Below are 26,974 nucleotides of genomic sequence, written 5' to 3' on the forward strand. Positions count from 1 at the left end.
TGCTGTCTACAAGAGACCCACTTCAGACCTAGGGACACATACAGACTGAAAGTGAGGAGATGGAAAAAGATTTTCCATGCAAATGGAAATCAAAAGAAAGCTGGAGTAGCAATACTCATATCAGATAAAATAGACTTTAAAATAAAGAATGTTACAAGAGACGAGGAAGAACACTACATAATGATCAAGGGATCAATCCAAGAAGAACATATAACAATTATAAATATATATGCACCCAACATAGGATCACCTCAATACATAAGGCAACTGCTAACAGCTATAAAAGAGGAAATCAACAGTGACACAATAATAGTGGGGGATTTTAACACCTCACTTACATCAATGGACAGATCATCCAGACAGAAAACTTAATAAGGAAACACAAGCTTTAGATGACACAACAGACCAGACAGATTTAATTGATATTTATAGGACATTCCATCTGAAAACAGCAGAATACACTTTCTTATCAAGTGCACGCGGAACATTCTCCACGATAGATCACATCTTGGGTCACAAATCAAGCCTCAGTAAATTTAAGAAAATTGAAATCATGTCAAGCATCTTTTCTGACCACAACGCTATGAGATTAGAAATGAATTACAGGGAAAAAAATGTAAAAAACACAAACACATGGAGGCTAAACAATACCTTACTAAATAACCAAGAGATCACTGAAGAAATCAAAGAGAAAATCAAAAAATACCTACAGACAAATGACAACGAAAACACAATGATCCAAAACCTATGGGATGCAGCAAAAGCAGTTCTAAGAGAGAAGTTTATAGCAATACAATCCTACCTCAGGAAACAAGAAAAATCTCAAATAAACAATCTAACCTTACACCTAAAGCAATTAGAGAAAGAAGAACAAACAAATCCCAAAGTTAGTAGAAGGAAAGAAATCATAAAGATCAGAGCAGAAATAAATGAAATAGAAACAAGGAAAACAATAGCAAAGATCAATAAAACTAAAAGCTGGTTCTTTGAGAAGATAAACAAAGTTGATAAACCTTTAGCCAGACTCATCAAAAAAAAAGAGGGAGAGCATTCAAATCAATAAAATTAGAAATGAAAAAGGAGAAGTTACAATGGACACCGCAGAAATACAAAGCATCCTAAGAGACTAGTACAAGCAACTCTATGCCAGTAAATTGGACAACCTGGAAGAAATGGACAAATTCTTAGAAAAGTATAACCTTCCAATACTGAGCCAGGAAGAAATAGAAAATATGAACAGACCAATCACAAGTAATGAAATTGAAACTGTAATCAAAAATCTTCCAACAAACAGAAGTCCAGGACCAGATGTCTTCACAGTTTAATTCTATCAAACATTTAGAGAAGAGCTAACACTTATCCTTCTCAAAAAAAAGAAAAAAAAAAAAAAAAAGAAAGAAAAAGAAGATGGAAGTGACTGCTCTGGAAGTATGCATTTTTTTCTGGACATGTACATACATTTACTTACTTATTTATCCCTTCTAACTCCAAAAAGGATTATAGACAGTTCACAGTAAAAACAAATGTAATTATGAGCCCAAATCTTAGATAATATGTTTGTATTTGCATGGGCACAGGATAAATATGGAAGAACCTCACCCAAATGATAACAATGGTTATCCCTGGGTTGTGGGATTATAAGTGAGTTTTGTTTTCTTTCATGTGTGTACTTTTCTGTAGTTTCCAAATGTTCTTTATTGAGCATGTATCATGTTGGTAATTTTAAAATATATATTATTTTTTAACAGTTCCAGATAGTGCCAAGATAAATACATACACACATTCATAAATAGATAACAATGTAAAAAAAGACAAAAAAAAATCTAAGTTTGTAAGAGAAGAGACAAAAATATTTATACTTTCCTCCTTCACAAAACAACTTGGGTAAGGAAAGAAGAATGTAGTTTAAAATCTAGTTTTGAGCTTCCTGTGAGCCAAGGAAAGGGAAACTTGGATTACACTGTGTGGATATGTATTCTATTTGGCTCTGAAATGAGTGTCTTTAGGGTTTTAAAAATAAAGCAGAGGGAAGTGATCAACTTAATAATGAGTCATGTATTAATTTTACTCAAATCTTAGGAAGTGACTTCATTTGCATGACTTTTTTTTTTTTTTTTCCAGCTTCTGTGATGTTAAACAAGGAAAATAAAACCAGGTCACTTTGCCAGGAGACTTTGACAGACAATCAATCACCTGTACAGCCTGGATGGCCACACACCACTCCTTGGTGAGCAAATGACTTGAGTCTTCGTCACAGACCCCTTGCTTATCATTTCAAAGGGTTATATCCAACCCTTTCAAAAGAGATAATAAAACCCTCCGAACCAAAAGAATTTTTAATTCACTATTATTTTAAGCACAGATCATTCATACCATCAGATAAATGATCTGTGTTTCTGGTTCCTAGTCCTTAACAGTCTAGAGGAGGCCTCCTCAGAACCTCAGGCCCCAGGATTCATCACTCCAGAAGGGACGTTCCCAAACCACCTGAGCCACCTGGCTCCAGAGACACCTGGGCAGGTATGAGGCCTCATCTGCACCCCCAGCACCCCCATCACAGGGCAAAGAGGAGCAGGGGCAGGAAGCTCTGATCTGGCCCTGGATGCCCTCCTGTGACCTTGATCCTTACCACGGCCTTGTCCCAGATGACAGACATCCGCTCCTCCACACCATTGGTGCCCTCGGGAATGGCTGTGAAGTTGTCCTTCCCGATGGCCTTCTGGGCAGTGCTGAAGGTGCAGTGGGCGCTCCCGGAGAGCTGCAGGTCCCCACTGGCAAAGGAGAAAAGCTCCATGTGAACGGGGAGGCTAGAGGCACCGCAGGGGCCCAGAAATGAGGGTCTAGTGTAAGCATGGGGAGTGCCGTGACTTGAGCTTGGAATCCTTCTTCTCCCTCTTGCCAACTATGCGAACTTGGGTGAATTTCTTCCCCTCCCTAGGGCTCAGTTACCCTGTCTGGAAAATGAGGGGGTGGGATTAGATCACCTCTCGTGTAACAGAAAGGACCCAAATGAGTGACGGGACTTATCCACAGAGGGCAGCAGCAAACTAGTCTCCCTGTAATTTTGATTAGGTGGTCATCAAAACTGGGCAAATGATTTTTGTCTCCCAGACCCTCAGTTGCTCAGTCTGTAAAATGGTGATGATAGTTCCTCACTCACAGCGTAGGTAGGAGGAACAATGAGATCACACGTGTAATCTCACCCTAGTGCTTGCCATACAATATGTATTAACTGCTGTTACCATTACTAATATGATCACTGTAGTATCTTTTAAAATACGATGGGGAAGAGACTGTGCTCTATCTGTGCTCAACACTGCAGGGGAATTCTCGATGTTTTGTCCTCACTGCAGACTCTAGTCTAGCTGAGGGATGGGCGGCTCCAGTCCTCATCCCATCGTTCCCAAGATGCCTCCACACAATGCCCACTGCTTGTCATTCTGCACTAACCTGGCCAGTAAGGAGTTGATGTAGTCAGGGGTGGTTGGGTCAGGACTCAGAGGTGGGGATGTCACAAACGCAGCCGCCTTGGCCCAGTTCTTGCTCCAGTAATGGGTCCCATCCGTGCCCAGGCTGGCGGTGATGGGCTCACCAAAGACCACGTTTCCTGGAACAGGTAGGACAGAGGCAATGGGTGATGTAACATATGTGCTGCCCTGGGCCGGGCTTAGATAATCATAGCCCCTAAGCCTACTCAAGGCTGTGGCTCTGGAGTCAGGCAGGCCTGGGTTCAAGTCCATGTTCCCCCACTTTTCTAAGCCTCTGCTTTTCTATCTTCTAAATGGGAACAATTACGTATTCTGTAGAAGCCACTGGTTGCAAGATGCAGCATCAATTCTCAAATTCTGAGGCAAATTAACTTTGGAGGCAAAAAATATATATATACATATTAATTGTAAGATTCATCCTCATTTCAGAAGTGTTAAAATGCGGAATAAATAGGTCCTGGAATTGATGAAATAAGACAATGTCTACTTCTCAACCTTGTGAAAATGAAAGGTTTGGCATACACAAAGTGTCTGGCACATAAGAGACGCTAAGCAAATGTGATTTCTTTTACATCTCTTACTCGTCCCCACTGTAGAAGCCCAAAGCCCCATACGTGCCCACATCACTGGGAACTGCTAGATCCTGCTGTCGCAAAGACATGCTTCAGTTCCACAAAGTAAAACCAATTCCTGAGGATGACACATCTTATTTGCATCATGTTTGTTACTCCTTAACCTAAGGCAATGAGTGATTTGCTCAAGGACACCCAACAACCAGGGACACAGCAAAGCTGAGGTTAGCTCCCCAGACCCTGTGTCTAGAATGAGAGGCTGGAATGCCCAAACTAAGGAGAGGGGAGGAAGGATACTGGGACATACACTGATCTAAACTGAGCTTCTTAAAGAAGAAGGGATAGCGATACAGAAGGCAAATGCTATCTCATAGAAGGTGGGTTGGTACCAAGTTTCTCTGTGCCAGCGTCTTGGGCTAACGATTCCTGTGCAGCCCTTGGCTTCTTTAAGTTTGGTTCTCCATCTTCCACATTCAAGTTCCCCACAAGGTGGAAGTTTAAGAAGGCTCTATGGCTAGGGTTACAGGTTTTGCCTTGCTTCAACTCCAATCATTTGGTTTTAGTTGCCTGGATTTCTGTGTTGGGAAGAATTCTAAATATGTTTCTGGTCTCACTAGAAAAGGCTCATGATTGATTTGTGATGTCTGCCATGGGCAAAAGAAGGAAGCAGTGGCAATGGTTCATATAGGACAGCCCTGCTCTTTGGGGCGGCAGTGAAAAGGATCCACACAGGACTAAAGAGAATTTCAAGGACTCTCCAAAAATATTTACCAAACTAAAGCATATGGGACCACAAAGAAATGAAGAAATGAAAGTCAAGGCAAGCATTCAAGTACTATTAAGAGAAATACGACCTTAAAAGTGGAAGATCTCTCCCTTTGGACTATCTTTAGATGGAAGACTAGAATAAGTAGAGATTGTAATTATATTATTGACACAATTGGATTTGGAGACTAGCTCTCCCAGCTGGGAGATTCTGGACAAGATGTGCTTCAATTTCCTCATCTGAAAAATGGTGATAATAAATGCCAGTTTCTCCTGGTGCTTTGTGAATTCTACATAATAATACATTTAAAGTATTTCCCTCAATGCAGGGCATACAGTTGGTCCTCATTAAATTGAAATTCCTAATGTTGATTCTGAGCAGCCGTGCAGAGATGCTGAAGAGCCCTTGGGGATTAAACACCCTGGGGCTTAAATAGTCCCCTGGCCCAGAGGGAAGAGTGAACCCTGCCATACACTGTCTCCCTGCTCTGAACGCTCTTGACTCCTTCCCTGAGAATGACGCTTCATGAGATGTTTATTGGCTTCCATCTCAGCAGCCGGTTTTTCATCACTAAAATAATGCCTCCCTTCTACCCTGGAGACACAGCTGTACTAGTTCTCCTTGCCAGAGAGTCATGAGCCGGAAGGCTAAGGGTGAGGAATTTGTCTACATGGAATTTAAAATAAGACCCAGCATATAATTGAAACACGCTGTCTTTGAAGCCCCCAGGTCATCCGAGAATGGGTCCCAAGCAGGATGTGGCCATCGGCAGGAGGCATGAGAGGGTGAGGATGGTAGGTGGCCACGGGGAGAGGAGTGGAGGTGTCCCCGTGCACTTTTCTTTTCCTTTTTCTTTTTTCCCTTCTCCAAGAACGGGTAAGCAGCATTGGGCTTCTTTCCTGGTTCTGTCCTGATGACTCAAACCCAGTGGACCAGCCAGGCCATATCATATGGAGACACTTAGAAGCCGAGCGAGAAAACAGCAGGCTTCCCGTGAGCAGGGTAAGGCAGGTGGTGCCCCAGAATCGGCCAGCTAGAAAGGCTGTCGGGGCAATTAGGGAGATCCCCCTCCCGTAAGAAAAGGGTCCCCTTTGCCAGAAGGCCAGGCAGCCAAACACTCGGCCATCAGTCAGCTGGGACTATTTTTAGCCACCCCAGTCACTCACATGTGGAGTTTTACAGAGCAGTTCTGGGTTTGGTAGATGAATCATTCAGCTTGGTCCCACTGGCACACGGCAGTCACAATCGTACAGCCGGGCCTAGGAAATCCTCCCTCCCAACCAGACGCAGAGCCCTACGGCTCCCGTGTCTCAACCACACTCTGTTCACAAGTGAGCCCATTAGTGGGTCACTGAGGACAAGAACGGAAAGCAGGAAAGCAAGTTTTGAAATGAGAGTAAACTTGAGCTTAGCACGAGGTGAGCAAAGGAAGCCGAGGTAACAGCCATGGAGAAAAGAAGCAGAAGTCAGAAGGCCATGGGAACAGAGCCGGGTCATGAAGGCCACACCGCTGGACGTCCTTTAGAGACCCATTCAATGCCTTCTCTGAAATAACCTGTGCTACCCTGCGTGGCTCAGGGGTGGGACCTCCTCCCTGTACTGGCCTGTACCCTGGCCAATCAATTACACCATCTCCGGAGCAGATATTGCTTCAGAGATGAGCCCACGACCCAAGCCAAGGCAATGGCAGTCTTCCTGGGGACTTTTGCTTGAGCTATTGGAAAAATGTTCTCTACTCCCTCACCATGCCCCCACCAAGTGTGGAGGACAAGAGCAGCTCTTAGCATTTATTCTTGTCATTGTTTATACTGAAAAGAGAGGAAAGCAGAGTCCAGAAAGGAATAACAGTGATAGAGCCCTAATATCAGTGTTCAAACCCCTTGATCCAGCCATGCCTGAAACACCCTCAACCAATAATTTACTTGTTTTAAGTCCATTTGAGTAGGGTCTTTGACTGCTGCACCAAATATAATCTTCATTAATATGTCCATTTATAAAGTTCAGATAACATGAACTGACAGTGAAAGATCACAGGGAGGAAAAGAGATGCACCAATTCTCCAAAGAACTGATTCAAGCTGTGTCATCTCGGGCAGACCACTTCCCCTTCCTGGGCCTCAATTTACTCACCTGCCAAGTAGAAGAAATCCTGGGATCCTGCCATCCACACAGGATGCAGAAAGGATCCAATGGGCTAACAAGGATGAGGGGCTTCCCTGAGAGCAAGGCAATGAGCAAAATAGGCACCATTTATACAGGACAGCCAAGGGAAAGGAGCCACATGGCTTGTTAGGGGCTCTGAGATCTTCGGAGCACAAATCACCTTTTTTCCTGGCTTGCGAGATGAGGTCGGCTGCGCTCTTGCTCATGACCTTCGTGACGTAGAGAGGACAGTTGGTTTGGCTGGCGATGGTGATGGCACGGAACACAGCCTCAGCTTCCAGCTGCAAAAAAAAGTCCCCGGGAGTCAAGGGGAGCACGAACCTCTTAGAGTGCCACTCCCCTGTCTCTACAAACTGAGAATGCAGTGCCGCACAGAGGTTAAAAGTCTGGAAGATCTGCAGTTAGACGCCCTGGATCCAAACCTCGGAACTACAGCTTCCCAGCTGTGTTGCTTTACTGGGTTTCTCAGAAGTGGAGATCAGCCCAGAAATAAACTCACACACCTATGGTCAACTAATCTACAACAAAGGAGGCAAAGATATACAATGGAGAAAAGACAGTCTCGTCAATAAGTGGTGCTGGGAAAACTGGACAGCTCCATGTAAAAGAATGAAATTAGAACACTCTCTAACACCACACACAAAAATAAACTTGAAATGGATTAAAGTCCTAAATATAAGGCTGGACACTACGAAACTTTTAGAGGAAAACATAGGCAGAACACTCTTTGACATTAATCGCAGCAATATCTTTTTTGATCCACCTCCTAGAGTAATGAAAATAAAAAATAATAATAAAAAAATGGGACCTAATTAAACTTAAAAGCTTCTGCACAGCAAAGGAAACCATAAACAAACTGAAATGACAACCCACAGAAAGGGAGAAAATATTTGCAAATGAAGTGACTGACAAGGGATCTCCAAAATACACAAACAGCTCATGCAGCTCTATATCAAAAAAAACAAACAACCCAATCAAAAATGAGCAGAAAATCTAAATAGACATTCTCCAGAGAAGACATACAGATGGCTAACAGACACATGCAAAGATGCTCAACATCACTAATTATCAGAGAAACGCAAATCAAAACTACAATGAGGTATCACCTCACACTGGTCAGAATGGCCATCATCAAAAAACCTACAAACAGTAAATGCTGGGGAGGGTGTGGAGAAAAGGGAACCCTTCTCACTGTTGGTGGGAATGTAAATTTATACAGCCACTATGGAGAACAGTATGGAGGTTCCTTAAAAAACTAAAAATAGAACTACCATATGTTCCAGCAATCCCACTCCTGGGCATATATCCAGAGAAAACCGTAATTCAAAAAGATACATGCACCCCAATGTTCATTGCAGCACTATTCACAACAGCCAGGACATGGAAGCAACCTAAATGTCCATCAACGGGTGAATGGATAACGAAGATGTAGTACACACACACACACACACACACACACACACACACACACACACAATGGAATATTACTCAGCCATAAAAAAGAACGAAATAATGCCATTTGCAGCAACATGGATGGACCTAGAGATTATCATGGACCTAGAAATTATCGTAAGTGAAGTAAGTCAGAGAGAGACAAACATCATATGATATCGCTTAAATGTGGAATCTAAAAAAATGGTACAAATGAACTTACTTTAAAAACAGAAATAGAGTCACAGACATAGAAAACAAATTTAAGGTTACCAGGGGTGGGGGGAAGGGGAGGGTAAATTGAGAGATTGGGATTGACATATACACACTATTATATATAAAACAGATAACTAATAAGGACCTACTGTATAGCACAGGGAACTCTATACTCTGTAATGAAATCAACTATACTCCAATAAAAATTAAAAATTAAAAAAAAGAAGTGGAGATGGGGAGGGTGGAGCAGGGGACGGTGGGGTGAGAGCACTGTCTGGCCAGAGAGGGCGCTGCATCAGCGTAGCTGGAGTTTTCCCTTGGCCTATTCTCTCCTCTCCCTGTGATTACCACAAAGGCCACATGTGATGGAAGTCTTTGCTCCCCAGTCTGCCCAGGGCAGAATCTCTGGCAAAACACAATCCCAACACCAATATGTATAAATAACCAGTGAAGGCAACTAGGCATTAAGTCCTTTCCTGCAGCAATGGGTGGTCAGCGATGGGTTCGTTCCCACAGGCATTTCTTACACTAATAATTCCCAGACTTCTCAACACAAAGATTTCTTTTATCACTGATTTCCTCCAGCCCACCCTAATGTAGAATTCATGTTTTCAAATACACTAACCGACCCAGTTGAATTTAATGAGTAAGAAATAATAAATCTTCCCTTATTTTATTAACAAAAAAGCAGGATCTTAGAGCTCAGCCCCTCTCGTGAGCTGGATCTGTGTTCTGGTTCTGCCACTTAGAAGCCAGGTGATCTCAGGGATGTTACACAACTTCCCAAAGACTCAGCTTCCTGGTCCATAAAGCGGGGATAATAATAGGACCTGACACACAGGGCTGTTGAGAGAATTAACAGAGCTCATCCTTGTAAGGCAAGTAGCTCAATCCTGGAACAAGGTAAGTGTTCCTTGAAGGCTGGCTATTGGTTGTATTGCTGATGACAGCTTCTGACCAGTGGGAGAGCCTGCGTTACTACCCAAAGCCCGAATTAGTCCAATTCAGCCCAATGCAGACACGCTGGCGTTTTTCCTTTCAATCAGCAACAGCTCCTTTTAGGATGGATATGACACTCTGGTTAGCCAGGCAGCCCAACACTTTAAAAAATATCAAAAATAGCTTGCAGATTCATGCCCAATGTTTGTATAACGCAAAACAGTCACTGCCCTTGGTGGGTGTGACTTAGGAGAAAGACTCTAAGAAGTTGGCTGGTTCAGCTAGCATCCCCCCAAGCTGCACTTTGTTCCACGTGGTGAGATCAAGATCCTGGAGCCCCAAGCACAGGTGAATGTGGCCACCTTCCTGAAGCACCCAGACGTCAGAGTGGCCGTCTTGGCTTCAGCTCTCTGAACAGCATTACTCCAGATGCTATCTAGGTGTGCTTTGAACTGAAGAGGGGCTGCCCCTCCTGCGCCCATGCCTCCTCTTCATGCCTGTGCTGACCACTCCAGCTCCTCCACGACTGCAGTCCCGGCCCCTTTGATCTCATCCCCCCCCCAAGCACCGCAGGGTTTTCAGCACCTTGACAACATGACTATCTTTGGAAGGTTACATCACCCTCCAACTTCACCCAAAAGGGCTTCCAGTGTTGTCGAGATCTGCAGCTGAGAGGCTTTTTACTAAAAAGGAGATGGGAACAGGGAGGAGAGTGGGGTGGGGGGGGTTGGAAAAACAAACCAAGGAACAAAAATAGACTCTGCTCAGAAATCCCCTGGCTGCTGCTGCAGAAATCGATCTTGCCAGGACTTCTCCACAGTGAACAGCATTGAAGAAAAGTTTCACAAACAGTGCTGGTCACCCTGGCCTACGCACACAGGGTAAACGATTTTCCAGTCCTTCAAACGTGATGGCCAGTGGCTTAATCTCTCTGAGCTCCTGCTTCTTTATGTAACGATAATACCCAGACTGGGGCAAGGATAACCGTTATCTCCATTAAATGCAATGAGCATAGTACTGGGTATAGGCAAATATTCCAAAGAAGGGACCTGGTATTAAGGAGACCGACTTTTCTGGAGGGCTGTGGCTGTAACCTTGATCACACAATTATAAATTATTTCAACTGGCAACAAAAATATCATTAAACACAATGGAGCTTCTAGGGTGCTAATAATGTTCTGTTTCTCCAACTGGGTGCTAGTTACACAAGTGTGTTCAGTTTGGGAAAATCCATTCCTTTATGATAAGAACACTTTTCTCTATGTGTGCTACATTTTCTTTTTTAAAAAGATCCTAACAGAGATGGCCAACGGGAATACTGTGATTTCTGGTTCTGGCTCCTTCTTCTACCTGTTGTAGAGTATGGGGCTTGGGATGATACAACAGGAAAGGATTTGCTTTGTTGACATGGAGGGCCTGGAATTTGCTGCAGGTGCCAGACCCAGGCTGATCTCCCAAAGCCAATGTGCTCTCAGCCATATGAGCGGCCCATTCCCAGCTCCGGGCCTGTGCCAGCAGCTGAAGTTGCTGACAGCCCAGAGACGTGGAATCAGCCAGTAGTTACCATTCATTGGCTCTTTACCTCCTAAGCACTGATGCTAATCAGCATTCATGTTACACGTGGGAAAAACGTACCTGGATGTCCTCATCACCATACACAAATCAATAGATATAATGTCTATGACAAACCCCTGTCGATATGGCTGATATTGTGCAGGACTCAGAATATGGAATAAAGGAATAGTGGAAACATCTGAGATTCACATGATTAAGAAAGGATTTAGATATTTACCACTCCTACTGAGTAACTGTGCAACACCCTCCGACTTGTATTGTCTTTAGAGAGATTAGGGGCCAGAAGTAAACACTCCCTTTCCACTCCTTTCTAATTTCCTCAGGGGCCTTGAGTTGGGTCAGTCAGATGTGGTCTTTGGAAGAAATGTTCCAGTTTCTGTCTGGTATTCACAGAGTCCCACCACCTTTCAGAGATGTTTGTTCACACACCTTATGTGTGTGTGCCGACGGAGGGGGGAGCTGAACGCAAACACTACAATGTAAAATGGGCAGCAGGCCATAAACCAGGCTGCTGCGATGACAGGGGTCTCCCAGAAGATGAGGCTAAAAAGAGCCTCCATTGCTACTTCTTCTCTCCCTCCACCCCTCTCCCCTGCCACATCCTCCTGAAAATTACCTCCTCTGGTCTGCTCAGTACATGGCCTTCTGGGCCGGTTATCCCCATTTCCAACATGCGGGTTTGCTCCTAGAATGAGAAAAGAAGAGAGAAGAGTTTTTATATGAGCTCAACCAAGGTTTGAAAAAGTTAGGCTGGTATATTCTAATCTAAAGATGTGTTCAAGGGAAAAAAAAGAATCAAATGGGGATGTTGAACAAATTTGTTAATTCTACGTCTGGAATTGCAAAACAGGGTAGAGTCTTAACTAAACGAAGAAAAGAGCCTTTAAGGGTGGCTTTTTTTATTAAAAGGAGGACAGTCTGTCAAAGTATCAAGTTTTTTCTCCATTACAAGTCAAAAGTCACACCAGATCACTTATTCTTCATTTCTTTCAGATGCAGACACCTCTGAAAGGACACTGGCTTAACTCGTTTGTTTATTCATTCATGCATTTTGAAACCCATTCATTCAACAAAATGTATTGAGTACCTGCTCCGGGAGAGGCTCCAGGTTAAGCACTTGAATTACGGCACTGAGGCCCCTGACTTCACAGAGCTTACAGTTTCCTGCTCTGTTTCTCAAACAAATCCACCAGCTGCATCAGAACCTACTGAGTTGCTTTTGTAAAAGTGCAGATGTCTAGCTTTACCCAGGTCTACCAAATCAGAATATATGAGATAAATTCTAGGATTCTGTATTTTAATAAGCCCCTCAGGCTTTCTCATGCTTTAAATGTACGGCTATAATAAGCAGATTCAGAATTTCACCAGACTAAATCATGCCTCTAAACATCATTACCTGACTTAGGCTTTTGGTCAAATTCTATTTAACTAGGTTGTGGATGTGGCAGAGCTCTCTACCCCTCATGGCTGATGGCTAACTTCCTCAGACCCAGCCAGCTTTCTGGAAGCAGGAGGCTGGGATAATCGGAACTGGCACAAATCCTCAGCAGCAGACCTGCAGTTGTGCAGGCATTCACGCTCAAGCACTGAGGCCAGTTTCTAGGAACCTCGCGCTGGTGACACAGGAGATGAAAGAAGGGAGTGAGCTGAACGAGGCTTTGTCTCACCTGGAAACTATGAGATGCTTAGAAAGGAAGGGATCCCTTTGCCCTGGAAAAGAAGAACTTTTTTTGGTTGGTTTTTTTTAAATTTATTTTTGGCTGTGTTGGGTCTTTGTTGCTGCGTGCGGGCTTTCTCTAGTTGTGGCGAGCGCGGGCTACTCTTTGCTGCGGTGCGCAGGCTCAGTAGTTGTGGCTCACGGGCTCTAGATTGCAGGCTCAGTAGTTGTGGCGCACGGGCTTAGTTGCTCCGCGGCATGTGGGATCTTCCCGGACCAGGGCTCGAACCCGTGTCCCCTGCATTGGCAGGCGGATTCTTAACCACTGTGCCACCAGGGAAGTCCGTTCTTTTTTTTTTTTCTTTTCAAGTAAATTTTCACGTTCTTTCTTTTTTTCTTTTCACGTAAATTTTTTAAAGAGGAGGAGGAAAGAAGGTGCATATGCTATCAGCAGCCATGAGAAGTAAAATGGTCACTGCCTCTAGCTCGACAGAACTGGACCAAAGGTCAGAGGCTGATACTTCCAGCAAAGTACCTCCACTTTTCATTCTTACTGTTCCATGTATCAAAGCTTAGATTAAATACAATTTCTTCCAAACTCTGGTGACTTTTGACTCTGAACTGCCTCGTGAAGTCACACAAGGGTTGAGGTGTCCAACTAAAGCATCTTCCATCTTACACGACACTCTCCTTCCTATCTGGTCCAAAAGTGCTGGGACAACGCACAGGATGAAGCTCGCTCGAACAATGGTCTCCGAGCACATTCCAATCACCAGGGCGACTTTTCCATAATACACCTGACTGAGCTCTCCCATGACCTCCCGAATCTGGATCTCCGGAACTCGGAGAATCCCAGGGATCGCTCCTTCAGCTCCACGGGTGATTCTAGTGCGCTGCCCACGCTGGGACGGCCTATTCGCAAAGCCACGGCGTCCCTACAGCCGGAAGGTTAAGAATAACATGTAAAGACCCATGGATGCCACCTGACATGGGTGGGGGAGGCATGGGCACCTAGAGGCACCGATCGCTGCTGTAATTACGTCACAGTTTCGGTTGCTCCATGAGGAAAGGGACCCTGTCTTTTTCACCTCACCCTTCCAAGGTTTGGCACATAGTAGGCACTCAGTAGATATTTGTTGGATGAATGGCTAAAGACGCTGTACTCTCCGACTGCCCTGCCAGCTTGAAACTTTTGAAAATGTCCCTTGCTGGTACCCTTAGAAAATATTTCTTCTGGCTCTTTAGTCACTTTGCATAAAGTGTAGCAAAAACTCCGAGTATAGCAGCTGCCTTCATTTAAACAATGTGATAAAATCTTTCAGCTTGAGCTGAATTTAATAAACACATACACGAAACTCATCCAAATGGAAAAACGCCCTTATTCTTTTCCTGACCGGGAACAGATCTTCCCAAGGTGGGGCGGAGGCGGGGAGGCGGTGCGGAAGCGGACACACTTCTGTGCTGAGAAGCCTCAAAAGGAAGCTGGAAAGGGGCTGTGAGTCGGAGCCCGTCTGCCTCCACAGAGGCTAGGATGAAGAAGCAGGGAGTCTGGTTGCTCGGGCATCTGGAGGGAGGGCTGGGGCGTGTGGCTGGTGCGCTGAAAGCTTGAGAATGGGGAGGAGAGACAGCCCCACCACCACCAGGACGCCTCCCATGGGAGCAAGGCATTTGGCGCCTCTTCGGAAAATGACTTCATTATCTGGGTGTGCGGGGGATGTGGGAGAAGGCTGTCAGGGGCCTAATTAACCTCCTCGGTCATAAGGGAGTGGAAACTGCACGCTTAACTCACCTCCTCCACTAGAGAGACAGCCCTGAGAGTCTGAAATCCTAACAGCTGCAGCCTGCAGAGGCGGGGCGCTGCCTCTCCGGAAGCCTGCAGCTGAACTGGTGGAGAAGGACCCTTCTCCACCATCTCTGGGTAAAGATGCTCACTGAGGCACACCCCCTGAGAAGCTAAGATTGCGTTCTCCCAGTTGCTGGCTGTGATCCCCTGGGCCAGTGACCTCATCCTTCAGAGCCCCAGTGTTGTTCTCTATAAAACAGGGAGGACGGTGGGCGCCATCTTGAAAGGCTTGGGCGAAGACTAAATGGGAACATACGAGAGCCCTGACTAGGGCCTGGCACGTGGTGGGAAGTGCTCCCCAGGTGGGACCTGCTTTTAGAAGCTGATGGGTCTGAGATGAGGGTCGGCCTCGATGTGCTCCCACACCCCTGCCGACCACATTCGCCATGTCCTGGACAACTTCTAATGCACAGCCCGAGTGCTCGAGACTTCTGGAATGCATCTGTTTTGGCTCCCCGCTATAGCCTAGTGCCTGGCACAAAGCACTCAGGAAATACTCTTAAAAGAATGAATAATGGTTTCTTGCTGTTAATGTTATCAAATGGACTAAGAGAGCTGACACTCTTTGCTGGCTGCCGCCTCCTAGCGGAAGCCAATCCTGAACGCTTCTGAGATAAACAAAACCCTGGCAAAGACACATCTGTGCATCTAGCCCATTAAGCAACCCAGGAGATGGAGAGAGAAGTGCTTTCTGCTTCCTTACAAATGATCAATTTGGGCCTTGGGGCCCTTGCTTTCATCACTCTTTCCTCAGGTTTCTCAATATGATTTCTAGGAAATCAGTGGCATGTCTGATCCCCACAAGACCCGAATTCTTTATTATCTAAGGCCGTGAGTTCCGCAGTCCTGGATCAGATTTCCAGCTTCTGAAAAATGCTGTCTTAGAGTTTTTCTTCAGGACTGAGCATGACACGTACCTTGGACTCATTTTCAAAACAGAATCAGCGGTGCTCTCCCACTAAATGGCCCAGTTTGAAAACCTCCTCTGCCAGGATGCCTTTTCTGATTCCCCAGAATGGCCAGACGGCTCCCTGCTTTCCAGCATCTTCTGCCTTCTCCCTCGCTTGTCTATTTGCCCTCATAATTCCTCCTCCTAGACTGTGAGGTCCTTGAGGGCAGGTTCTGTTCTTAGCAGAGTACTTATGAAGGTGCCTGGCACATATTGAGAGCTCTGGCAACACTGAAGAAATGAGAAAATAAATGGGAGGCAGACCCTAGCCCAAGCAGGAAGCGCACTGCAGGGAGCTGCGCTGTGTTACCTGGGCAATGATATCCCCATTCTCAGCGTGCACCTGAGCGATGGCTCCCAGCTCTCCCAGACAGGTGAAGATCTCATACAGCTGAAACAGAAATGAGTCTTTGTCACATTCACAAGACACAATGCTTTTAGCAATCTCATGCAAGGGCCAACGGCTAGGGCCAGAGCTAAAATAAATGGGATGAACTAGAGGAAATAAGTGACTAGGGCAGAAATACAGACTAAAACACGCACAACCAAAGAGGAGTGCTAATCCAAAGGAACTCTAGGAAACTGTCTATATAAGGAACCTAGCATGTCTCCTAGGCAGACAGGGCACACATCTAACAGAGTGATACTAACCCCCCTACTCTGCCTCCTGCACACACTTTAAATGGAATTACTTCCCACTGAACTCAGATAGGGCTTCAGAATCCTTCTTAACACTCCTGAAAGGCACTGCAGCCTGGCCAGAAGCTAACTCAAAAGCTGAAACCTCTATCTCTTAGCCCCTCAAGGCAGACCACCCTTCATCTCCTTGCCAGGTGGTATGGGAATTCATTTTCTGTATTTCTTCTGAGAAGCTGAGATTTGTCTAAAACAAGCACACCCCATGTATTTCGTAGGGAGAGAGTCAGAGGCAAGCTGGTACGATTACCCCAAAGAGCAGACGGCCCTCCTTAATCCCGCAGGGCTGAGCACTTACACTTCCCCTGAGTTCCCGAGGGATGTAGAGTTTGTTTGGTAGATGGGAGATTTAGACACGCCCTTCCTCTTGTCCTTTTGAGAAAGCTGCTGCCAGTGGAAATTTTAGCTCCCTGTCTGCCTTGCCCCGGGCACCCTGCCCGTTACCTTATTTAAAATGTAGCGTGGACGGCGAGGACTTCAGGAAGCTCTCTTGCCCAGCAGTCTCCCGCACTGACCACAGTAACTCATGTGCAAAGAGCCAAGGTCACCGGCAACCATAGGAAAGCCATGCAGAGACCCCAAATCACACAGTGATGGGTTATTACCTCTGTGTTCGACACTTGATACAAATCCTTATAGGCCATGTAAACCATGAAGGAGTTCACCCCTGCAAGGGAGGGAAGGGAGGGAAGACAGGAGGAAGACAGCATTATCACAACCCTGCTGCATCCTGTGCTCCCACTCTGACACCCCCCGGGCGCTGAGGGCATCGCAGGCCCCTGCCCAATGCAAAGCGGATGCGTCCCATTCTCCAAGAGCATTTTTCTATTTCCTCCTCTACCCTGTAAAATTGCCGATTCCTATGACGTCATAGCAGAATGGTCTCTTCTTCTGCGCCTCCTTCCTGCCTCCCCCTCCACTGTTCCCAGCCCAGGGGGCCAACAAGCCTCGACACTGCTCAAGGCAGGATACAGTGTCAAGAATCATTGCAGCACACTAGCTGTGTACACACACTAGGAGTGGCACCACGTGCTGGGTCAGCGAGCTTGGAAAACCTAACCCCTTGAGCCTCGGTTTCCTCATCTGTAAAATGGAAAAATAACACCATCCTGCTTCATAAGGTGGTTGGAAACTTTAAAAGAGACAACACATGCAGAACTCTTAGCACCAGCACATGGTTGCTCTCCTGGGAGTGGTTTATTTCGCTCTCTGTGAGTGCCTGCTCTCCACCAGGCCTGGGCAAGGTGTTGGGTCTGAGAGAGAACTAAGATCTAGAGCCTGTCCTAGGGGAAGTAACAGAGCTAATGCAGAGAAGTCACGGTTCACCTTGGGTTTAAATATCTAAGTCATCAGCGTTACAAGGAAAGAGCCATTTAATTTCTCCCCCCAAATATACTATTAATAGAGTAATTTACAGAAATAGGTGGGACTGGGGGACAGAGAGTCATTTAGAGGAAAGGAGGGTAATTTTGTTCTCCAACCATTAGGGCCATGTCAGCCCACAGTATTCCAGGCCAAAAGTGGACTGTAATCTGGGACCTTCCCTACCCAGAATGGTGCAACTCAGGGCAGTTTTCCCCAACACAACCCTTCCCACAAGCCTCTGGGTCACCCGTGGTATGACTCAGGCCCTTCGGAAGGGAAGTGGGTGTTAAAGCCGTTCACTTTTCTACCCAGTTGAGATGCAGTGTGAAAGGAGACACAGAAAGAAGGGAGGAAGGAGACTTCCCTGGCGGTCCAGTGGTTAAGACTCCACGCCTCCACTGCAGGGGGCGTGGGTTCGACCCCTGGTTTGGGAACTAAGATCCCGCAAGCCGCGCTGTGCGGCCAAAACAAAAAAAGGGAGGGGTTAATCTCAGCCTCTGTATCAGATAGTGAGAACTGGGCAGAGCTTGTGGGGTGAGGGGGGGATGCAAAGGAGAGCTCGTCCTCTGGGAGGTCACCCCCCCCCCAACCCCGAGCACACTGCCTTCCACTGCACTCCTGGCCTTTGCATCGAGACTGCTCTTTGATAACAGTATTATAAAATTAGTATAATAATAATTATTATAATATTATTAGTACTAGTACCGCAGCACTACTGTTACTATTGTAACAATATTCTGCATCTTGCGGCATTTATCCTATTGCTCTGCACCGGCCTGCTTCCTTTTGCCGTGGATACTGGCAGAGGCCATTCCTCATACTCTCCTAAGTCCTCCAGGCCCCCCCTTGGATGTGGAGCACGTCACATGTCTGCGTGCATGTAGAGGGGGTGGTGTGTGTGTGAAATACTTGACCATCAGAACACAGAAAGAAGTAAACACAGAAGAATCTAAGTCAATGGGAACCTAAATCATGGACTCATAGAGAGGACACAGACACACGCAGATACACACACACACACACACACACACACACACACACACACACACACAACTTTCAGGCCCTAAGCTCCTATCTGGAGTACAAACACATCTTTGCTCCCAGAAATGTCTTAGCCTTTTCCGAGGATGCTATTGTTATATAAGAGTAATGGTTGGATCTTTGGAATCAAAATGATAGAGGTTAAACATTCCTAATCTCATATGTACTAGCTGTATGACCTTATGTAAGACGTCAACCTCTCCTGACCTCAGTTTCTTCCTCTGTACAATGGGCAGTATTGCACGGAGGTACAGAGCACAGGCTTTGGGTAGACCTACTGCTTACAAGTTCTATGCTCTTGGGCTACTTATTCTAAGCCTCAGGTCCTCCAACTGCAGAGTAAGGATAATAATCCCTATCTCATGGGGATCCTGTAAGGAATAAGTAGGATGGCATAAAGTGCCCGGTCCATAGTGGTACCCCTACATCTGGCATTCATACTCAAGGTTCCAGGGTCCAGCAAGGAGAAGCGACTAAATGACTGGACAGTATGGGAAGGACAGGCAAGGGGGAAGGGAGGAAGGCATATCCGGGCTCACCTTTGTCCTTGATAAGGCTCTGCACCTCCTGCTTGACGCTGTCACTCCAGTGGGTAATGTCCACGTGTAAGGAATAGTCACAGCAGCTCTTGCCGTCGGCCCACTCCCGCCACTTCTCATAGGCCTCCGTCAGGCTGGACTCGGGCTCGGGCACCACGTGGTCAACTGAACAACAGAGGACCCGCATGGGCGACTCATCGACACAGCCTTTGGTCCCCTCTGTACAGGTCTGCTTTTGCTCGCTTAGGTACAACAGCAAAGTCTCTAGTTCTTGAGCATAGCATTAACCTTAGAAAGGGTTCCCGGGTGGTTTCAAGGTTGCGGATGATTCAGCTGTCACTTAGCTATGGGATCTTGGGCGACTTACTAGCTGCTCTAAACCTTAATTTTCTCATTCTTAAAATGGGCACCAAGTGGGGTTGGGGACAGGGGTAACACTGCCTTCCCTCTAAGTTTGTTAAGGGATTAAATGGGAAAATGCATGGAAAGTGCTTCACCTGATGCCTGGCACATCTTAAGTGCTCCATAAATATTAGCTATCAATTGATGAGCGCCTACTGTGTGCCATGATTACCAGTATTACAGGAGTCACTGCTGGCGATCAAAGTTGGACTCCCTTCTATGGGCAGAAGGAGGGGCTTTAAAGTTATGTCTGGGCACAAGAGAATGAATCCTCGTGCTTACTGCCATAGGAAAGACCTGGTATCAGTTAAGTGAACTTGACGCTTGGCCCACAGATATTATTTCCATGCAAACTTTCTGTCAAGAATATGGTTTCTTTGAGGCCAAAACCTACTCTTGCAGTACCTGCAATGGTGGATAATACTTCCAAAAAGAATAAGATTTACACCAATAACACTGGTGTGGTTAAGGCAAAAATTAGAGTTTGTCATAGTTCCCCATGGCAGTCGAGAGAAAGTATGAATTGGTACAACTTTCCTAAGAACAATTTTGAAATGTATATCAAAAACCATGACATTTTTCATACCTCAACAATTATTCCTGTGCCTAAGAATTATCCCTAAGGAAATAAACATGGCTATATGCAAAATCTGGGTTCTCAAGATGTTTGCCACTATTTATACATTTATGTAAGTAAAAAACTGGGAACAAAGTCTTACAATAGGGAAGTTTGGTAAAATACATAAATTGTGATACCTTCAGAAAATGGATGTCAGGAGTCCATTTAAAATTTGGTAGAATAAAAATAAATGAATGAAAAGATATACATGACATATTAATTAGTGAAAATAGAAGGCTAAAGCACAGTATGTTTATTACAATCCTTTTTGTTAAATAGAAAAAAATATATAGCCAAACTGTGACAGTGAAGTGAGATTTATGGGTTTTTTTTTTTCTCTTCGCATACCTAGGGTTTTTAAATTATCTACAAAGGACATGTACACTTCTGTGGTTCTTGTATGCTTTCCTCTCTTCTCACGTGGAGCTCCTTCCCTAATGCAGAAGCCCAAGCCTAATGCATATGTCCAGGATTCTGAATAGGTCCAGCTCCTCGGCAAGATGGCAGAAAGCCAGGCCAAGATCACTCGTTTCCTCAGCCTTCTAGCACAGGCAGCCTAAGTGCACTTATCGGAAAGCAAAGGCATGGAGCTATGTTACTGATGCCTGGACCCACACCAGGGCCTTCGTGGGCAGGCAGCTGCCGAGAAGTCAGCTGGCTTCCTCCCTTTGGCTGAAGAAAGGCTTTGGTCTCCCAGAATTGCACCTTTTATGGCCCTGACACAATTTTCCTGGGTTTCCACACCCAACTAGCTGAAGCTGAACCCTGCTACTACTCCCGTTTAAAGGAAGCAAAAGACAGTGAATAAGTCTACGGCTCAGGCTGTACTGAGTTCTTAAGTGGATGTATACCGTGGTAAACAGTGCTCTTGCTGAGCAAGCTGGGGGCCAGGGCTGGGATGGGAGCCAGTTCATTGGGATTCCTTTGGCTTAGGAAGGAGTACCCTGGAATGCTATCTGCTCAGTAATCCAATGGCATTCAACTCCCTAGGTTTCTTTGGAATTGCAAAAGTCACCAGAAAAACAAAACAAAACAAGAGAAACAACCCCCCAGCTTGCCCAATCTTAAAGATATGAGTTGGTCAGAATACAGCACAGACCAAATAACACTAACCACCATTGAAGCCTCCTAAGTTCTCAAGAACTGCAAGTCTCATTATCATTCTCTCTGGGATGCTTCTCAGCCCCATTTCTCACTGCTCTGCCTGTACTCTCTGCTCCTGCTGCCTCAGACCCAAGGTGGAAGTCCTGAAATCGCTTTTTGCCCACGATCCACAACTTTTTAAGTCCCCTCTCCGCAGGGACTGGCCCAGAGATGATAAGTGCTGATTCCCCACCCATGGCATACCGGGCCCCTGCTCTAAGGCAGACAGAGAAGACAGCTGCTTTCAAGGTCATGAACCTCCTGAATGTCCTCTATGCGGTTACAGGAGCTGCCAATGTCCTCACTATAACCAGCTTTTCTCAGGTCTCATCAGGCAGAAAGTCTAAAAACTGAATTGAGGGGAAGTGTACGAGTTACCAACAGAGACCACTGCAGTTAACATGTTAGTTAAACTCACTCCCTAGGACCCCTCGCACGCTTTATACAAGTGTGTAAAGTCGGGGGACTTACTGATCATGGTGGTACCCCCCGCTAAGGCAGCCTTGGTCCCTTGGAAGAAGTCATCCACTGTGGTCATTCCCTTGTACGGCATCTGGAAGTGAGTGTGGACATCGATGCCTCCAGGAGTCACCATTTTCCCATTGGCCTCAATGGTCTTCACCCCTCCAGGGACAATCAGATTGTCTCCAATTTGCCTGGTGAGACAGGGAAACAACCAGCAATTTAAAAGAATGACTTCCAAGATAAACATAGCATTATAAGGATTTGAAATGTTGTAACTTATGTTTATCAAAGTAGTCTTTTGCAAGTGATTCACAAGTTTAGCAATCTAGAAACAAATAAAGACAGGTATCCATAACAGAAAACATTTTTTTTATTACAAGACATTGCATATAGTTCCCTGTGTTATACAGTAGGACCCTGTTGTTTATTTTATATATAGTAGTGTGTATCTGTTAACCCCAAATTCATAATTTATCCCTACCCCCCTTTCCCCTTTGGTAACCATAAGTTTGTTTTCTATGTCTGTGAGTTTGTTTCTGTTTTGTAAATAGGTTCATTTGTATCATTTTATAGATTCCACATACAAGTGATATCATAAGGTATTTGTCTTTAACTTACTTCACTTAGTATGGTAATCTCTAGGTCCATCCAGAAAACAAGTTTTTTATAGACACAAAACAATCTGATATGCAGTTTGGTAGGACCGTGTGTCCTGGCTTAGTACTGTAACCCCAGTGGTTTAACCATGTCTAGAATATAGAGTGTGTAATAAATATTTTTTAATAAGTGTTTTTATTATCCTTTTCATTCTGTTCTTTATTTAAAGGTCAGGAAGAACATTTGCAGAAGGACCGAATGGCTGTAAAATAATGAACTGTTAGGAGAGACTGAAGGAGGTAAAGAATCATTTTAAAGAATAGGTGTGTGAACTTTGCTATCCTCTAAATGGGTTCATCTGTGCTCCTAATAACAAATGGAATCTGTCTCGGGCATTTCACAACTCAGACTTCACTCTCAATTACGTCCTTCCCTGATAGTTTATCCGTCAATCACAGCTGATGGCAGATTCTCAAAGAGGAAGCCAAAGATGCAGATGCCTACACCAGCTGCTTTTGTATGGTCAGCGTCTCAGTAGAAGTTTCAAGCCAAGGAAGGTGATTATGACAACCTGCACCAGACACAGCTTCACCCAAGAAGATTCAGAGCATCCCAGGAAGGCAGAGAGGGGGAGACTGGGGTGGGAAGGAAGCCAATAAGTATGCCAAGGGCACACTACACAAGACAAATGTCAAATACAACTACTCCTAGCATAATGTAACCGCATAGACCATGTATGTTGCTTAGTTCACATCCTTGATTGAAACATCCAGTTAATTCCAGGTAGACTTATGATTCTTTTTTTTTTTTACTAAATTTATTTTATTCATTTTATTTTTGGCTGCGTTGGGTCTTCGTTGCTGCTCGCAGGCTTTCTCTAGCTGTGGCGAGCGGGGGCTACTCTTCGTTGTGGCGCGCGGGCTTCTCATTGCAGTGGCTTCTCTTGTTACAGAGCATGGGCTCTACGCGCACAGGCTTCAGTAGTTGTGGCACGCGGGCTCAGTAGTTGTGGCGCACGGGCTTAGTTGCTCCACGGCATGTGGGATCTTCCCGGACCAGGGCTCGAACCCGTGTCCCCTGCATTGGCAGATGGATTCTAAACCACTGCGCCGCCAGGGAAGCCCTAGACTTATGATTCTTAGGGCTCTACATTATCATGAGTCCTCTCCTACCTTGGGGACACATGTACCCCACTGCCAGTGGCATGAATACTTTCCACTTTTGTTCATAGCCAGCTAAGAAAGACACTCTCCTGGGGTAGGAAGAAGTCTACCACTTGCCTGACAAAATCTAAGTTCTACAACTAAAATTAAGTCTTCCTGACATCTCTAAGGGTTCACCCTTACCACATCACCACTCTGCCATTCCAGAGCCGCCACAATTCAAAACACACTGTGGAAAAAATGCAGCCTTGATTGTAACTCCATTCTAGTCCAGATACTGGCCAGTGTGTTCCCATCTCCCTCCCTCACTCATTCACCTCTACGGGAAACTGAGAACCAAGGGCATGAAGAGTTGCCTGGCTTGGGTGTGCCTATGTATGTAAGCTTCTACCAATTCTGACAACTGGTGTAACGCCCAGTCTGAAATAGAAAAGCCTTCCCTCTTTTTCCCCACTGAACCAATCAAGGTCACCTTAATCCTTGAAGGCTTTAGCTTCTATCTCCCCTCCTTGGTCAAGTTTCTACTGACAGCCAGGTCTAGTAATTAAGAGTGTGGCTCTGCCCTGGATGTGGGCTATGTGGATTCGCAATCTTGGATCTGCTAATACTAGCGTTATGAGTTCGGCCAAGTTACTTAACCTCACCATGTCTCAATTTTTTCATCTGTAAAATGTAATAAAAGTGCCTCCTCCATAGGTCTGGTGTGTAGATTAAACGCTAATCTGTGTTAAGCCCAAAGAACACTGTTAGTTAGGCACATGAAAATTCAGTAAATATCAGCTATTATAATCAATAACCATCTTAATCTCACATAGCCCTCTCCTTCCTCTGGATCTCATCTGTTCTACTAACTTAATGCTCGATATTGATATTATCTGGTGATGTCATGTGCTTTGCAGGTACAGACATGTCACTTCCCCTAAAAGACTCTCAGGTCCCTGCGGGAAGAGAGCACGATGATTTGGGTCCCAATGATATCTACCATAGCATGTGATATAGTACGTGTCCAGTGCCTGAGACAAGTGCTTTGCACATAGCAGGCACTCCAGCAATCTTCACAGGAAACAACTCTGTAAACACTGGAGGAAATTATTAGTTTTTATGCTCTGTGAGTTAAGAATGTTGTTGGAGATATACCATTTTATAGGACTGGGTGAAGATCATGTTTATACACACTTTTCTCCACCACCAACACACACATCTGATGGTTAAATTCCTTCTTCAACATCCTTGGCAAGTGGCCTTCCAGTCTATTTTAATAGAGATGGCAAAGAAGACTCAGTTTATGTATTCAACTATGGTAGTAGGTGCCTGAATCACTGCGTGAAGATGGATTCTGAGCCTGTATTTAGGGCTCAACTGTGAAAAGTTCTGGGATCAATTAGTGATGCCTGCCATGAGCTCTGGAATGAGGAAGAAGCATTAGGTACTAAATTTTTTTCCAGCTCTGAAATTCTCTAAGTGAGGGAACACACTTCCGCCAGAGAGTGGACTATACACAATAATTTTTTAGTAAGAGAAAAATGTAGAATTAGTCGTGGCTCATATTTTGAAGAAAGTATTGTTTTACACTGGTTGGCTTGTCTAACAATTCCATTTTTCCTACTTCTAATACGAAAAAGTATTTATGCAAATTGGCAAGGCTACCAAACACAAATATCTTCATTCTTGCATTTGTTTATTCATTCATCCATTCATTCATTCATTCATCCATTCGTTCAATGCATTGATTAATACGTTGATCTTTAGCAAGTTATTTACTCTCTCTGTTCCTCTTTCTCCTCTATCCTCCTCTGAAAAGGGGGTAATAAGAGTACTCACTTCATAGGATTGCTGGCAGATTAAATGAGATAAGGCATGTAAAACATTTAACGCAGTGCCGGGCACATACTATATACTCAATAAAAGGTAGCTCTTACAAAAGTCTCTATGTGTTAAGTACTGGGTTAAGTGCTGCAGATACGGAGAAGAATAAGATATGGTCCTTGCTCTAAGAGGGCCAACAGTGTCAGAACTGCTATGATTGATAAAAGCACAGGGTTTTTAAAAGCTCATCAAAGGGAAAGCTAGCCTAGATTTAGGGGCTGGTAAGGAATGTTTGCCTACAGAAAGTTGTATCTAAGCCAAGTTTCCAAAGATAAGTAAGCAATCTATTACCAGAATCTTAAGCTAGCCAATGAAGCTGAATAAGATAAAAATAAAACTGAATGAGGCCAGGGATGGCTCATATGGTGGGTTGGATATACCAGTTTTATACAATATCTTATCAATGTGGGAAGTACCCTGCTTTATGTGATGAAGGCTATGTGTAAATCAGATCCTTTTTTAAAGGTCACTATGAAGTTACACATAAAGGTTACCTGGCTGTGCTGCTTACAGGCATCCAATAGCAAACCATTTTGTAAAGTAATTATATATCCCTAAAGTATCTATTTGGAAATCTTGCCTGAAATGTATGTCCTATCTGTGCTCTGCCTATCCGAGTCCTACCTAAGTCAAGGTTCAGTTTAAATGCCCTCTCCATCTCAAAACCTTCCTCTGAAGGGATTTCTCCTCCCTGTGCACTTCTAAATTACTTATCCTCATTTGAACTCCTTTGGTACCTATTACACTAGGCCTTATATTTTTAGGGTGCTGTAATTTGTGGACGTTTTCCAGTGACCTTAAGGACAGTGGTGACATCTCCCAGTTCTCCAAGACACATAGAGTGCCCATCAATGCAGCTTGCCCAAAGGGGCCCTTAGCATCATTTGGGTGACTGAATTCAGATTTTTCACTTCATTCATGTAATCCAACTGAACTAAGGCTAGCTCCCACTTTTAAGGAATTATGTGCATCCAGACTGAAGGGCTAAAATACAAACTCATTTTTAAGGAGGAGAAATGAAACACACAGAAGCAATGGGCTAGTAAGCAAAAAAGAAGCAAGTTTCCTTCTGAGCCTCTAACGAAGAGAGTTCAAAAGACAAAGCAAAGGGTACTATATACCTACTTTATTAAGCCGTCTTCCATGTAAATATCAGCGTAAAAGGATTGATCATCGTTGACGATTCTGCCTCCCTTGATCAGAAGACGGTCGCTCTAGAAAAGAAGGAAAACAGGAGTCATTCTCACAGCTAGGATTTCAGAGAAGAGAGGTCTGCCGAGGTTCTCCCAATTCATTGTTTTAGAGGTTTAGCAGAAACCATTTTCTTAAGACACCTGTGCTCAGTGCACTCAGTTTTCCTGTTAGGTATCCAGTCTTTCTTGTTTGACCCTATTCAGATTATTCTGGAGTTTCGCCTCCTGCTTCTGCAACCTATCATAGCCACTCAGAAATGTAGCTACTCTTTATATTGTCTTTTTCC

General features: G+C 44.8%; 1 protein-coding gene and 1 long non-coding RNA gene across 3 annotated transcripts in view; one reads left to right on the forward strand and one right to left on the reverse strand.

Annotated features, from left to right (window-relative positions):
• The window catches only part of LOC309624596, a 467,785-nt gene that overhangs the window by 173,633 nt on the left and 267,178 nt on the right, over positions 1 to 26,974 (forward strand). The window lies entirely within an intron of this gene.
• The window catches only part of DPYSL3 (dihydropyrimidinase like 3), a 114,484-nt gene that overhangs the window by 11,154 nt on the left and 76,356 nt on the right, over positions 1 to 26,974 (reverse strand). For both annotated transcript variants that reach the window (XM_082382708.1, XM_082382709.1), the window contains exons 2-10: positions 26,620 to 26,708; positions 21,875 to 22,059; positions 19,240 to 19,404; positions 16,900 to 16,961; positions 15,909 to 15,989; positions 11,766 to 11,834; positions 7,149 to 7,269; positions 3,451 to 3,607; positions 2,630 to 2,771 (exon numbers count right to left, since the gene is read on the reverse strand). In XM_082382708.1, coding sequence (XP_082238834.1) covers positions 2,630 to 2,771; positions 3,451 to 3,607; positions 7,149 to 7,269; positions 11,766 to 11,834; positions 15,909 to 15,989; positions 16,900 to 16,961; positions 19,240 to 19,404; positions 21,875 to 22,059; positions 26,620 to 26,708 — 1,071 coding nt within the window. The remainder of the gene's footprint in view (positions 1 to 2,629; positions 2,772 to 3,450; positions 3,608 to 7,148; positions 7,270 to 11,765; positions 11,835 to 15,908; positions 15,990 to 16,899; positions 16,962 to 19,239; positions 19,405 to 21,874; positions 22,060 to 26,619; positions 26,709 to 26,974) is intronic.

This window comes from Balaenoptera borealis, assembly GCF_965194805.1.
Source record: "Balaenoptera borealis genome assembly, chromosome: 2".
NCBI classification, from domain to species: domain Eukaryota; kingdom Metazoa; phylum Chordata; class Mammalia; order Artiodactyla; family Balaenopteridae; genus Balaenoptera; species Balaenoptera borealis.